We start from the raw sequence: 13,034 nt of genomic DNA on the forward strand, positions 1-13,034 counted from the left end.
TTCATTGCCAAGGAAGCTGCTGATTTAAGACCGGTCCAATGAGTGGGTAAGTACACGGGATGAACAACAAAAAAAGATTGCTACATACCATAGTCACATCCAGCTCAGGAAGTTCTCTGGAGCGAAAGCAGTAGGAGGTTGAAAGCACACTGGACTATAATACACCCCTCCCCTATTTTCACTCCTCCTTAGGCATTCCTTTGAGCCTTCAGGACAAGATGGACCTTTCCGCATAGCTTTCTATAGTTCTGTAGTTAATAAGCATGGTACCTGCTATAGTCATCCCTACAGCATCAGCGGTTAAGGGTCTCTCCGGAGTGTGTGTTCATCCAGGATTTCTCAGCTGTTTGTAATTGTACATTATAATTCTGCCCTGATCTTTGTGGTCATGGCAGTGCCTTGATTGCCAGCTTTCTGTTGGTTCAGTGAATATCTCTGATGAAGGCACTTTTAGCTGCTTGACACAACTTAGGTGGGATCGAAAGTTTACTATTCCTCACATAGGGGCTGTCTTTGTACGATTCTATTATACTGTATTACATGGTTACATTTCTGTAACCTTCATTAGAATAACTCTAATGTATAATACAAGAAATGTGAAAATAACTATTAGAATCATGCTTGATTTTCTTTTTTATTTTTAGGACATCTTATGGCATTAAGAATTTGAAAAGCTTTTGGAAGTACTTATATATGGAATCAGGATGGAAACTTGGAGATTTCAAAGTAGTATCTAAATATGACTGACATATGTACTAAGAACTTTCATCTAAGTTGCTAAGTTAGGAAAACTTAAAATTATATGTGTTGTTATTTTCATATAAAACATGAACAATATTTCAGTATATTAAACCTGGCCTGCTGCTGCTCTCTTTTGTGATGCCTCGGGGAGGTTTGCGGCCCGGGCGCAGGTCAGGCTCTGGAGCGATGCCGGGGCACCGCGGCGCGGGGTGACTCAGGCACACCCGCCCCTTTCGAGACGCATCAGGGCCGAAACTCCCGGGCTGCTGTCGGTGAGTGACGAGCAGCCCGTGACTCCCGTTTCCCGCTGATCCCAATTAATTATCTCGCACCTATGACGACTGCGCCTTCCCCGCCAAGGTGCTCTCTGGAGGCGTTGTGTGGAATGATGAAATTTTAGAAACTTCCCGTCTTTGTTGGTCCCTGGGGTAAGGGGCCGTCAGGAAATGTGCAAAAAACCCTAAAAACCCCACAAGCAAACAGACAAGCGAGCCATTGAAAGCCCCTAACAATCGCTGTGTAATGGTGGGCGGGGAGGGGGCAGCACTGATGGCAGCCGGGGCGCGCACATGCCGCTCCGAGGGGAGTACGGGCCGCCCCTGGCGCCGGCCGCCGGCTCCCCGCACTCGACCCGCTTGGCCCCGCCCGGGCCCCGCCTTCAGCCCGCTCCGCCCCGCCGGGCCCCGCCCGGGCCCCGCCTTCAGCCCGCTCGGCAGCCCCGGGGCGCCTCAGCCCGCGCCGGCCCGGCCGCCATCTCGCCCTGCGCTGCTGACGCCGCCGCCAGCGGGCGCTGCGGGCGCTGTGGCGGAGCCCTTAAAGGGCGCGGGCCGCGGTGGCGTGTCCCTGTGTCTGCCGGCGTGTGTCCGTGGCTGCCGCAGCGCCCGCCCTGCCCGCCCGCGGGATGCTGGCGCTGAGCGCCGCCCGCTGCTTGCTTCGCCCACCTGGGGACCTGCTGCCGCCGCTGGGGCTTGCCTGCATTCGGGCGGCCGGTGCCCGCAGCTGCAGCGGGGCTGGCGCCGGCTCGCCGAACCCGGTGGTGTACTTGGACGTGGGCGCCGACAGCCAGCCGCTGGGACGCATCGTGCTGGAGGTACGGGCGCGGGGGCTGCGGGAAGCTCACCCGGCGTGGGGCCCAGGGGACGGTGCCCGCGGACCCGAGGGCGGCCTGGCCCCGGGCATGGCGGCCGGGGAGCGGGCAAGGTCAGGGCGGACGGGCGGGCAGCACCGGCTCCAGGGGCCCTGGCGAGGGCACACACACTCCGGTGCGAGCAGGAGAGCGGCCCGGGGAATGACGGGGCTCGCCCCCCTGCCGGAGCCGCTGTCCGGCCACCCTCGGGGGCGAGAGGGCGCTGGTACGGCCCCTTCAGGCGGGGCGGGCAGGGCTCGGACCGGGGCTGGAGCGGGCACAGCGCTTGCTGTGCCACGGGAGTGCCCGCCTGTGCCGGCGGCCGGTGCCTAAAGCCATCCCGCGGGACGGCCGGGGGGAGGGCAGGGTCCTGCTGTGGTTGGGAGCCTCGAAGGAAGGTCACTTGCGTAGTGTGTAAGCAGAAATACTGAAGGAGAATAAATTTACTGCTGTCGTGTACCGCTGCCTTGAGACGAGCGAGCGAGGTCCCAGCGGCACTGGGGTCCCTCGCCTTCCCGCCGGCGGCTGCTGCTCTTGGGGCAGCCGGCCCGTGGAGCCCTCCCACCGCGCCTCCGGCTTCATCCAGTGTTTTGCTGGGCGCTCGTTGTGTGATTGTTGGGTGTCAGTCCCGCTCCACGTGCGGCGAAGGGCACCTCTCTGCTCGGACGGGTAGCACGCTCAAGAGCCGGGTACCAGCTGGCTCTATCCTTTAAAATCCCGTCTCTGAAATACTCGGCCGTGTAAAGAAAGCCTGAACAGGAAAACTTCTGTAATCTCCACTCTTAAAAAGAAGGCGCTGTGAGCACCGTGTACCACGTTGTGTACATGTGTCCTTAGGGCCGGCATGTGGCTCATATAGATGCGTTGTGTATGGGAAAGAGTGAGGGCTGTGCTCCAGAACCACGCACTGGAGAGGTAATGAAGCTCTTAGGAATTCTGCCTGCTGAGGGAAGTCAGTGTGACCTTCTGCCTCCAGCACCCACTTTGGGTCTGTATTTGTAGAATTTGGTTTTTTAAATGTAGTTCATAAGAGTTCTTTCTAAAAGAGGCTCCTTTGATACTAGAGCCCAGTATATTTTTATTCATTGAAAGTGTCAGCATATTAATCAATTGGGCTCTTCCAGCTCTTGTGCTCTCAGGAGGTAGCATTTCAGGGAGTCATAGGTAAAAGTATTACTGTGCAAGTTCCTTATTCATTAATGAAAAATCTGAATGGTGTTATTAAAAAAAAATAGCATTAATGTTGCTGGATTTCTTGTGGTAGCATTTAATTTCTGTGCTACAGTTTTTTAGTGTGCCCAGTTTATAGAAAATCTGAGTGCATTGCAGCATTGCCTTGAATATTTGGCTAGGCTGTGGTGATATTCAGCTGCAAGTTATAGCCATCTGAGGAGAGTAGCCTAGGGAAGGGACATTAAATTCTTGCTGCAGCCATGCTGTTTCTGGGTGTCTGCTCCTGGCCACTGTCAGGATGTCCAACTAGGTAAAACTTCGGTCTGGCTGGTATGGCCGCTTTTGTGGCCCTTTTAAGATTAGTAGAAGGATGCACATTAATCAAAATCAGAAGTTTTCACTGGTTGCAAATGTGTGTGTAACATCACAGTTGATGTTGATATACAATTTCTGTTCTCCTTTTTCCTTTGCCTTTTCTGTTGTTTTCAACAGCTGGTTCTGTGCAGGGGGCAAGGGAAGACTGGTCTCTCTAGTTGTATCCAAACTCACTTTGATCCTTGGGGTCCATAGTGAAGATTCTTCTTAGTTACTGCTCAGTTATGTGTTGATCAATGAAATCATTAGACACTGCTCAAGCCACTCTTTGTTAACTGGCTAAAAGTTGCATTGAGGGGATGTTTTTAATTGTGGGCCAAATGCTTGGAAAGTTTTGAGGTATTCTTGGAATTTTGGATGGTTTGTGATTTCAGATAACTTACCACTTTGGGAGGAGGGTGCAGTTGTACCAGTTTCCCATGTAAATGTTTTTCTATGTACGTATGAAAATGCTGACTTATGAATTTGTTGGTTTATTTTTCTTTAACAGCTGAAAGCTGACGTGGTCCCAAAGACAGCAGGTAAGGCAGCATCTTCAGAATTTTGTACATAAATATTTAAGTTTTAGATTGTGATTTGCAGAAATAAGAATGTTTTTTACCCTTTGCAACTACTTTTTCATGTTCCATTCCCCTTTTGTTATATGAAGAAATATGACAGGAAGTGCTAGTGAGGAGATGGAATTAGTTATTTTTCCAAATAACAAATTTTCATTTTGCAATTTGCGTTAGTTTCATTTTGCAATTTACACTAAGATAGTACAGTTCATATATTGGGTTAACAGTGGTGAATAAATATGTTTAAAACCACACTAGCTAGCATTAAAATCAAACCCCTGAGCAAATGGGGAAGGACAAATCAAAGGGGCAGTCTTTAATCTTAGAGTTTCCAAAGAGCCTATGGGGTTTTATTTTACTGGTCGCCGGCTGATTAGTGCATTCATTTTAGAAAGTTCTTGTGGTTTATCTTTTGTTTCCTTCCTCCTCTGCGTGTTTAGTGGTTCTGAAAAAACCTTGTACTTTTTAGTTCCTAGTAGACAAATATCCTTAAAAAAAAAAAAGACATCATCCTCACAAGTGCTATAAAGAACAGAGGCAAAAAAGTCAGAAAATGAAACCTGTGACTGCAGGCAAAGGTGGGAGAATATGGAAGTAACTAATAGATTGATAATACTTTAAAGATACAATAATGTTTTTGAAGTGTATAATCTTGCAACATGGTTAATCTAGTTGTGTTTGATCGTATTGTCACATATGATATGGAATATAATACTTTATGCTTTGTTTCCACAGAAAACTTTAGAGCTCTTTGTACTGGTGAAAAAGGATTTGGGTATAAAGGATCCACTTTTCACAGAGTGATTCCTTCATTTATGTGCCAGGTAATGGGGTTTTTTTTTTAAATTTTATTATTAAATCTATTTTTAAATTATTTACATGTTTTTAAAAACAGATTAGTAGTAACATTTGAAATGGCTCCACTCTAACCTTTGATAAGAACACAACGAAGTGACAGCATGACTTGTATTTCTGATCCTTTTGCAATGGCTGTTGCTTAGCTCATCTTTTGTACAAATGAACATAAGTTATGTGTAGGTGGTCAAAACAAGCCTGGCTGAAGGCTTTCTGCTGTAGTACAGCAGTGTACTTTAGTGTGGGACATAGCTGACAAAATGACACTTGCTTGGGAGAAGCAGTTGTGGGTAGAATGACAATCAGCTTACTGTTCTAAGTGAGCTAAGCAAACAACGTGTCCATTCCTTATTCCTAGTAGAATAATCTGCTCACAATAGACAATGTGTTTTAATTTTTTTTTAAACGCTTCCCTAATATGGGGGGGACGAGGAAACCAAAAGGGTTGGTTGGGGTTGATTTTTGGGATGACGCACCTGAGATGGATTTTGTTTTGGTGTAAAGAATGAATCTTTTGAAATTCTGGGTAAGAATCCATGCATATTAACATGTTTTTTTCTTAAACAGCAGCATTTAAAATAACAACAATAAACCTTTTTGAAAGCCTCTTTTTCTGCTGTGCTTGGCAGATGAGCAGGATGCAGCTGCTGTAGTGCACTGGTTTCCTGGTGGTCCTCTCTTACCTTAAAAAAGGCTTCATTTAAACAGCATTGCATTGTTGAATGGCTTTGTAAAAAAATCTGAAAAAATTTTAAGAAAGTTCGAAGGTTATAAGTAAGCATGCTTTATTTATTAATGATGACTGTGATGGTCTCCCATCCTCAATTATTTTTTTAAGCAAAAAACATCTGTTGGAACAAGAGGCCTTAGTTGTATGACCTGTGTCTAAGGAGGAAAAGAGGACAGGTGTGCTGTAAAGGACCTATTTTCATGCCTTTTAAATGCAAGCTAAGGTTTTGTGATACTGACTGAGGGATAGAGTTTAGAAGTCTTTTCTGGGATCAGAAATACATAAATATAAAAAAATAGAAATCCTACTTTGAATGCTGTCATGAATTTGTGATGTTCCGTGTAAGTTTGTTCTCCTTGCCCTCCCTGCTTTGTCCCCTCAAATGGACTGGAAAGCAAGGTACTAGATGGTTGACTCTGTGGTATGGTGAGATAATGAATTGATGTTTAGGAATTACTTGGAGGTCATTCCTGAAGTGGAAGTACTGTCATAAGTTTCAGCAATTTTCAAGTGAGAGAAAACACCAGTGGCTTCTGCACTTGCTGGATGGAGTGATTCAGGCCGTTGGTATGGCCTAATTGAAGGCCATCATATCCGGGACTTCGCAATTCCACGTCTCCACATGGCATGCAGCGTGTAGAGCATAGTTCTGGGGCTGCGTAGGAGTAGCTGTGACACCACCTGTAGCAGATTACTCAGGGTGAAGAGGGGAAGCTGAAGGTCACATGCACGTAGGAAGGTGATACTGCATGTGACCTTCATACCTGTTGGGTGTGAGTTCTCTCCGGCTCGGGTGGTGTCACTCCTGCAGAGGAGATGGCAGGTGGCTGGAAGCAGTGGTTAGGAGCCAGCTTCACGAGTCACCGTGGCTGCATTTTTTGTTTGAACCATTTTTTTGTGTTTAACCTGAGACAGGTGGTCACATCTCTTCTGGCAGGCAGTATGTAATCACCTAACATAAGCTTAACATAGCTCTGGTGTAACAAACAACAAAACCTAGAAATAGCAAAGGGTGTTAATGGGGATCCTGACAGGGTTTATACTTGTTGGAAGAAAGGAGGGGGGAAAAAAGAGTTGAGGGGTCTTGCCTATGGTAATGAACTTAGGTGATTTCATTTTGAGGCCTTTGAGGTGTTTCTTAAAATGTCTGCTATTTGTTGTATCACATTTGGGAGAAATGCTGGTAACACAGAGAGGTATTTGTTGTAGTTATGGATGACAGAGTATCAGCAATATCTGGAGCAGAAATTTACTTTTAGCCTGACTGTACCTTCATCTAGTTATATGGTTTTAAATTGAGTGGCCATGCTATCCTTAACCTGAAGAAAATTTGTTGATATTGTCACTTTTAAATTAGGGCAAGTGTGTATATTTGCAATAGCATCACTTCTGATATGAAATAGTCCATGTGTGCTAGTAGAGTTAATACCCATTTCTGTTTCAGGGTGGTGACTTTACAAATCATAATGGAACCGGTGGAAAATCCATTTATGGCAGTAGATTTCCAGATGAAAATTTCATACTTAAGCACGTAGGACCTGGTAAATAAACATGTTCTTTTAACCTTCTGATGACTGTAACCTATAATGAAGCGTTGTTTATGAAGATGTGTTTAAAAAAAAAAATACGGTTTTTTAGGTTTGCGGGTCTCTTGGTAATGACGGAAGTATCAAAGAAATTTAACAATGTGTTGTTCCTGGCATGTGTTTATTTGTGTGGACTCCTTTGCAAATATATGTCAGCCTGTAAGGGGCTTAAAAATTCTCCAAAGGTGAAATTACTGCTTTTATTTTCCTCTTTTGTAAGTCATAGACTTCAATTCTTACTTAGATGATTACTGCTGAAGTAAAATAAAGTGATCTGGGGTTTCTTATTTACTAGGTAACGCAGGTATGTCCTTTTAGGCTCAGATTAAAGCCAGAAAAAGCAAAGGCCAGGCCATACAGAAGAATATTGGAATGAATTCTATAGTGTCTCTGTTTTTGCATTGTTACTTTCTCATCCCAGGAGACTGCTGCTGTTGAGCTGCAGGAGAGGTTTGCTGGTGTTAATTGTGTTCAGGGTGTGTACAGATAATTACATTACTAACACTGTTGCCATGGAACTAGTGGAGGCTGGGCAGGAGGGAATAGTCACAGGCAAGAAGTTGCCATTAGAAATTATTTGGAGATACTGTGAGATCATCACATCTTCTGTCTGTTGATCTCTAGTCTAAATGTGCAGAGAAAAATTGTCTTCTCTGCATACTTGTTACACCAATCTAACGAGCAGCTGCTGCTTTTCCAGGTGTTCTTTCAATGGCCAATGCAGGACCCAACACAAACGGATCCCAGTTCTTCATTTGCACTGCAAAAACTGACTGGTAGGTTCTCAGCCCTGCAGATTAACTTCATCAATTGATGCCTGAATCTGACGGGTTTGGGGTTTTCTTAGGGTTTTTTGTTTTGCTTGTGTGTTGATAGGGGTTTTTTTTTGGTTGGTTGGTTGTTTCTTTGTTTTTATGTTATTTCCAAATTACTTGATTCCAATGGAAAATAAATTGGTTTTGCTACTTGAGGAAGGGCTGTAACAGCAACGAGGCTGCTATCCCTCAGAATGTTTTTAAGGTCCAGGGCTAGAAGTATTTCATGTCACTTGAAGAGCAATTGTGCCTTTGCTGTAGAGTTGGTCAGCAGGTGAGAGCTATGAAGATTTGCTAACACTGTCTTTATGTTGTTTTAAGTAAAACTGCCTTTGTGTATTTGTTTTACAGGCTAGATGGAAAGCATGTTGTTTTTGGGCACGTAAAGGAAGGAATGGATGTTGTGAAAAAAATCGAGAGCTTTGGTTCCAAGAGTGGAAAGCCCTCCAAAAAGATTGTCATTACTGACTGCGGCCAGCTGTCCTAACCTTTTGCCCTACCTTTCTTGACAACTTTGATGCTGTGAAAAATGAATCATAAAAACACCCAAACATTTCTTATCCCACGAGTAGCACCTATGGAACCATGTTTTTTATTTAACTTGGTCCAACTTTTATACTTTTATTGAATAGTATTGATTAAAACCGTAAAATAATAGCTGAAGCATGTTGTAACTGCACTACCACGGTAGTCACACTGGTTTGGTAGAGTCCCCTTGTATTTTGCAAGAAGTGCTAAGGTCACCCAGGGCGTATCTGACTGCAGTGTTGATACTGTCCTTAGTATTTGGATGTTTCAGGTGTTAGAATGGGTGCTGGAGTTGACAGCATGGGTTCTGCAGTTGGGGGTTAGGTATAAACTGAGAAATGTTGTGTTGCCTTTGGTACTAATAAATGCTTATTCTGTTGTTTGTCTCATCACTGAAGCAGTACTACTGACCAGTGCTCTCAAGGCTGTCTGCAACAACACTGGCATTTTCTTCGTGTCTCAGGTTAAAGTCTATCCAATAGATTTAATGAGCGACTGGGTTTTTTAAAAATTAGTTCTGGTTTAATCTTTTTTCTGATACATCTTTTTTCTTTGTCAGACTGCTTTATAAAAATGTACTTTACCTGCTTCAGTGGAGCAATTTGACTTTTGGGTTAAGTAAATTGCTTTAGGTTGAGTTAGGCTACTACTGAAGCTCTACCTGGCAATAAGACCCCAGCTCAATCGAGCCAAAGCATCTCAGGACTTTTTTATTACAGAACTGTGAACCTGAAGTGTGCTTCTGCTCTGGGATCTGGTTCTGTGAGGAATACAGCTCAGCTCTCAATATATGGCCTATTTTTGCACTTTGAGAATATGATCAGTATAGTGAGCTTGCTTGAGTGAGAAATACATTTGATTGCCTTTTTGTCATGTTGATCCTGTGAAGTCAGCCCACCTTGGGTATTAGATTATGATTTCTTCTTATGCATCATCATTATAAGTTAGAATTGGTCACCACAGAATCACATAGCCTAACCAGCACAGCAAAACTCTTATTGTTGGGGTTTGTGCATGAGAAGGAAAGAATTCGGGTGATCAGCTGAAGACATTTCATTTGTATGAAGCAGTATGTATGTTCTATGTGGCATGCTTGAGCAGCAACAAATGTTGGAACCTCACACCATCGCCTTTGGAATCACTAAGGCTGTAAAGTATCAATGATTGTAGGAAAAAGCACATGATTGTTTTGTACAATAATCTTGTTACCGAAGAGAAAAAACATGATGGCTTTCTTCAAATGTGAATTTATTTTCATTGCAGGATGATAATATGTGGGTTTAAAACTATTTTGTACTGGATTTTTTTACGCTGAGGGCTGCACTCATGTGCAAGGTAATATTTGGGATGTAATTTTGCAAAAAAATTGAATTGAAGAGCTTTTTGTTCTTTCCACTGTAGCTGTTTCATCTTTGTACTTTTTAAATATTAAACTTCGTTGGTTTGGCTTATTTCAGTTGGATACAATAATGATTTTTTGTGCATTCTCTTAATTTGTATGTGAAAATTAATTAAATACACTTACACCACAAAAAAAAACATAGTCTGTTCCTTTTTTGAAAGCAAGAATATGAGAAGCTGAAACGTCTTGGACATACCTGGGCTGCTCTATGCTGTCAACTTTGTGGTAGGTCTGATCTGCTGCTATTGAGAAGCCCTGCTGTCATTCAGGTACAGCCAGCAAGGGAGGGGGTGATCATGCATTGCTTTGCCTCTCACTGCTGAGCTTAAGTATCTGTCCTACCTGGTCACAGCATTCAGTGTCCCCCTCCATCCCTATCTGTCCCTTTCTGGGCTGGTTACAGCACTCGGTGTCCCGCCCACTCCCTGTCCGGCCCGGTGACAGCACTTGGTGTCCCTGTCCAGCCCGGTCAGAGCACCCAGTGACAGCGCTCGGTGTCCCTGTCTGTCCCGGTCTGTCCCTGTCCGGCCCGGTGACAGCGCTCGGTGTCCCTGTCTGTCCCGGTCTGTCCCTGTCCGGCCCGGTGACAGCACTTGGTGTCCCTGTCCAGCCCGGTCAGAGCACCCAGTGACAGCGCTCGGTGTCCCTGTCTGTCCCGGTCTGTCCCTGTCCGGCCCGGTGACAGCGCTCGGTGTCCCTGTCTGTCCCGGTCTGTCCCTGTCCGGCCCGGTGACAGCACTTGGTGTCCCTGTCCAGCCCGGTCAGAGCACCCAGTGACAGCGCTCGGTGTCCCTGTCTGTCCCGGTCTGTCCCTGTCCGGCCCGGTGACAGCGCTCGGTGTCCCTGTCTGTCCCGGTCTGTCCCGGTCCGGCCCGGTGACAGCGCTCGGTGTCCCTGTCTGTCCCGGTCTGTCCCTGTCCGGCCCGGTGACAGCGCTCGGTGTCCCTGTCTGTCCCGGTCTGTCCCGGTCCGGCCCGGTGACAGCGCTCGGTGTCCGGGCCCCGCTGCCCGCCAGGTGGCGCCAGGCGCCCGCGGCAGTGGCCGGCCCGCGCCGCCGCTCAGCGCCGGCCCGAGGGCCGCGGGTTCGAGCGCGGGGTCAGCGGGCGAGTGCCTGCAGCCTCCGTGCGCTGCTCGGGGTGCGCTGAGCTGCCTTCCCGCCCCCCCGAGGCCCCCAGCGCTGCCGCTGTGTGCGTTGCACCCCTCTGTCCCTGAGGGGCTGCTGCGGCTCCTGCGGGATGAGACAAATCAGTAAAGTAGTGCCTTTCCCAACCGCAGCTGTACATCGCCATGAGCAGTGGCGTACGGAGGTGTGATGGAAGATGTTAAAGCTGAATATATCGTCCAGAACAGTTTTTTTGGAAACTAGTATTTAGAAAGCCTGCATAACTCTAATAGGTGACTGAAGAAAAAGGTCCTTACTGTGGAGCTGTGGCTCTGAGAAAAGCTGATGGACGGCAGGTGTGCTACTGCCATTTTCCACCTGGGTGTTTAGAATAAAAGTTTGTACACTGGCAGAGAGGTTGGCGCATCTCGACTGCCTCTGGAATGAGGCTGGGGCACTCCAGGAAAAGAGCCTGCCGCGAGCTTCACGTGGCTACCACTGATGTGCTTCCAGATGCAACACAAGTAAAAAAGCACACCCTTAGGTAAAGTGCAAGTATATATACACAGAAAAAATGAGTTTATATTTCAAAGTTGTTTCAACAAACTCAAAAATGTTTTTGTTTCGTCTCATGTTTTAATTATTTGTTCCAGACTTTCTGCTTACATAAATTGCTTTCTTTGGTGCTAGACTGAGGCTATGTCTCTTTGTTTATAAAGTTAAAATGCTTTGAAGTCAAGACATTTGAGGTACAAAGTGTTGTTCTCTTTTGTAATGCTGTATACTCTGCTGGTAGTAATATATCAACAATCAGAACCTCAAAGAAGTGAATTACTGAGAGTACAAATCATTTTACGTGACATTTCAAGGCCAATCTGCATGTCCTGCTGCTAGCTGAGAAATTGTAGTTGGACAGGCACACTCTACCCATTTTAGAAGTAACCAGGCTAAAAAGACAGTGACCTTCAAGCAAAAAACTTTCAGATCTTGAACTGCAAATTTCTTAATTGGGTCTGACTCTGTTTTAAGACATTGTATGGACCAGCTGATCACAGGTGAATTTTTGCCTTGGATTTTCACAGCCCAAAACATCAATTTGTTGCACTATTGAACTGAAAATTGAACCTTGGCAACAATTATCCTGAGCCTTGGCATTCCTTCTCCAGTACCAGCTCTGATTTTTCCAGTACAGCTCTGGATATGCCTTTTCCCTGCTCTCCTGCCTCCATGTGGTCCCTACATCTGCCACGGGGCTCTGCAGCCACGCAGAGCCTGCATCCTATGCTAGCCATGGGTAAGCTGCCAGACGTGGGAGAGAAAGGAGCCGCAGCATCAGGAAGGTGTGATTTAAGAGCTCTGGGATGCAGGAGGACCTTCACTGTGAGCTGTAAATGGTGAAAGAGGAAGGGACTTGGAGGTAGCTGTGAGTTAGGAAACCTCCCCGTGGCAGGAGAGGGAGCTGGTTCTGTTGCAGGGGACCTGAATGAGGACAAGCTTGTTTGACTACAGGTGCCATGTTTAAATGAGAAAGATTTGAGGGCCTTGCTGCAGAAGGTTATCAGTACCTGTTGCTTGCTCTGTCTGTGGTGAAGATGTCCTGCAGCACAGCTGGAAATAAAATCGCTGGTGGTTTTGACTTGAGTTCAGTGCAATCATATCAGAGGATAATGCTGACTCCAAAGCATTTGTTATTTATATTAGCTGGCTTAGCGAACGAACCCCTAAAATTCAGTCATTGTTGGGAATAATAGAGTTTAAGAAGAATGGAAGATAACTTGGTCAGCAGCACACCTGATCATCTCTCAGGAATTCAGCAAAACATTCAGGTCCCAAAGGCCCCAGGAAAGAGCAGTATAAATGAGCAGGTGACCAAACTTCAGGCTCTAAAACTACCGCTCCAGTCTACCTCTCCCCCCTGAGGGGGCAATTCTTCATTTGGATTGGTAGCACTCCATGCACTTTGCTTGGTGTTAGCCTGTGTTCACTATGGATATATAGATTTTTGGGGTTAAAACCCAGGTTGTGTGTAAATGTCAGGTCCCTT

General features: G+C 45.9%; 1 protein-coding gene across 1 annotated transcript; it reads left to right on the forward strand.

The window, feature by feature from the left end:
- Positions 1 to 1,531: 1,531 nt before the first annotated feature.
- PPIF (peptidylprolyl isomerase F) lies at positions 1,532 to 9,937 on the forward strand. Its single transcript, XM_032116601.1, has 6 exons — positions 1,532 to 1,831; positions 3,906 to 3,936; positions 4,708 to 4,796; positions 7,002 to 7,098; positions 7,844 to 7,919; positions 8,310 to 9,937. Exons 1-6 carry the CDS (start codon positions 1,643 to 1,645, stop codon positions 8,443 to 8,445), a joined length of 618 nt encoding a protein of 205 aa, XP_031972492.1. The 5' UTR covers positions 1,532 to 1,642; the 3' UTR covers positions 8,446 to 9,937.
- The last annotated feature ends 3,097 nt before the right edge of the window (positions 9,938 to 13,034 follow it).

This window comes from Corvus moneduloides, chromosome 8, assembly GCF_009650955.1.
Source record: "Corvus moneduloides isolate bCorMon1 chromosome 8, bCorMon1.pri, whole genome shotgun sequence".
Lineage (NCBI taxonomy): Eukaryota > Metazoa > Chordata > Aves > Passeriformes > Corvidae > Corvus > Corvus moneduloides.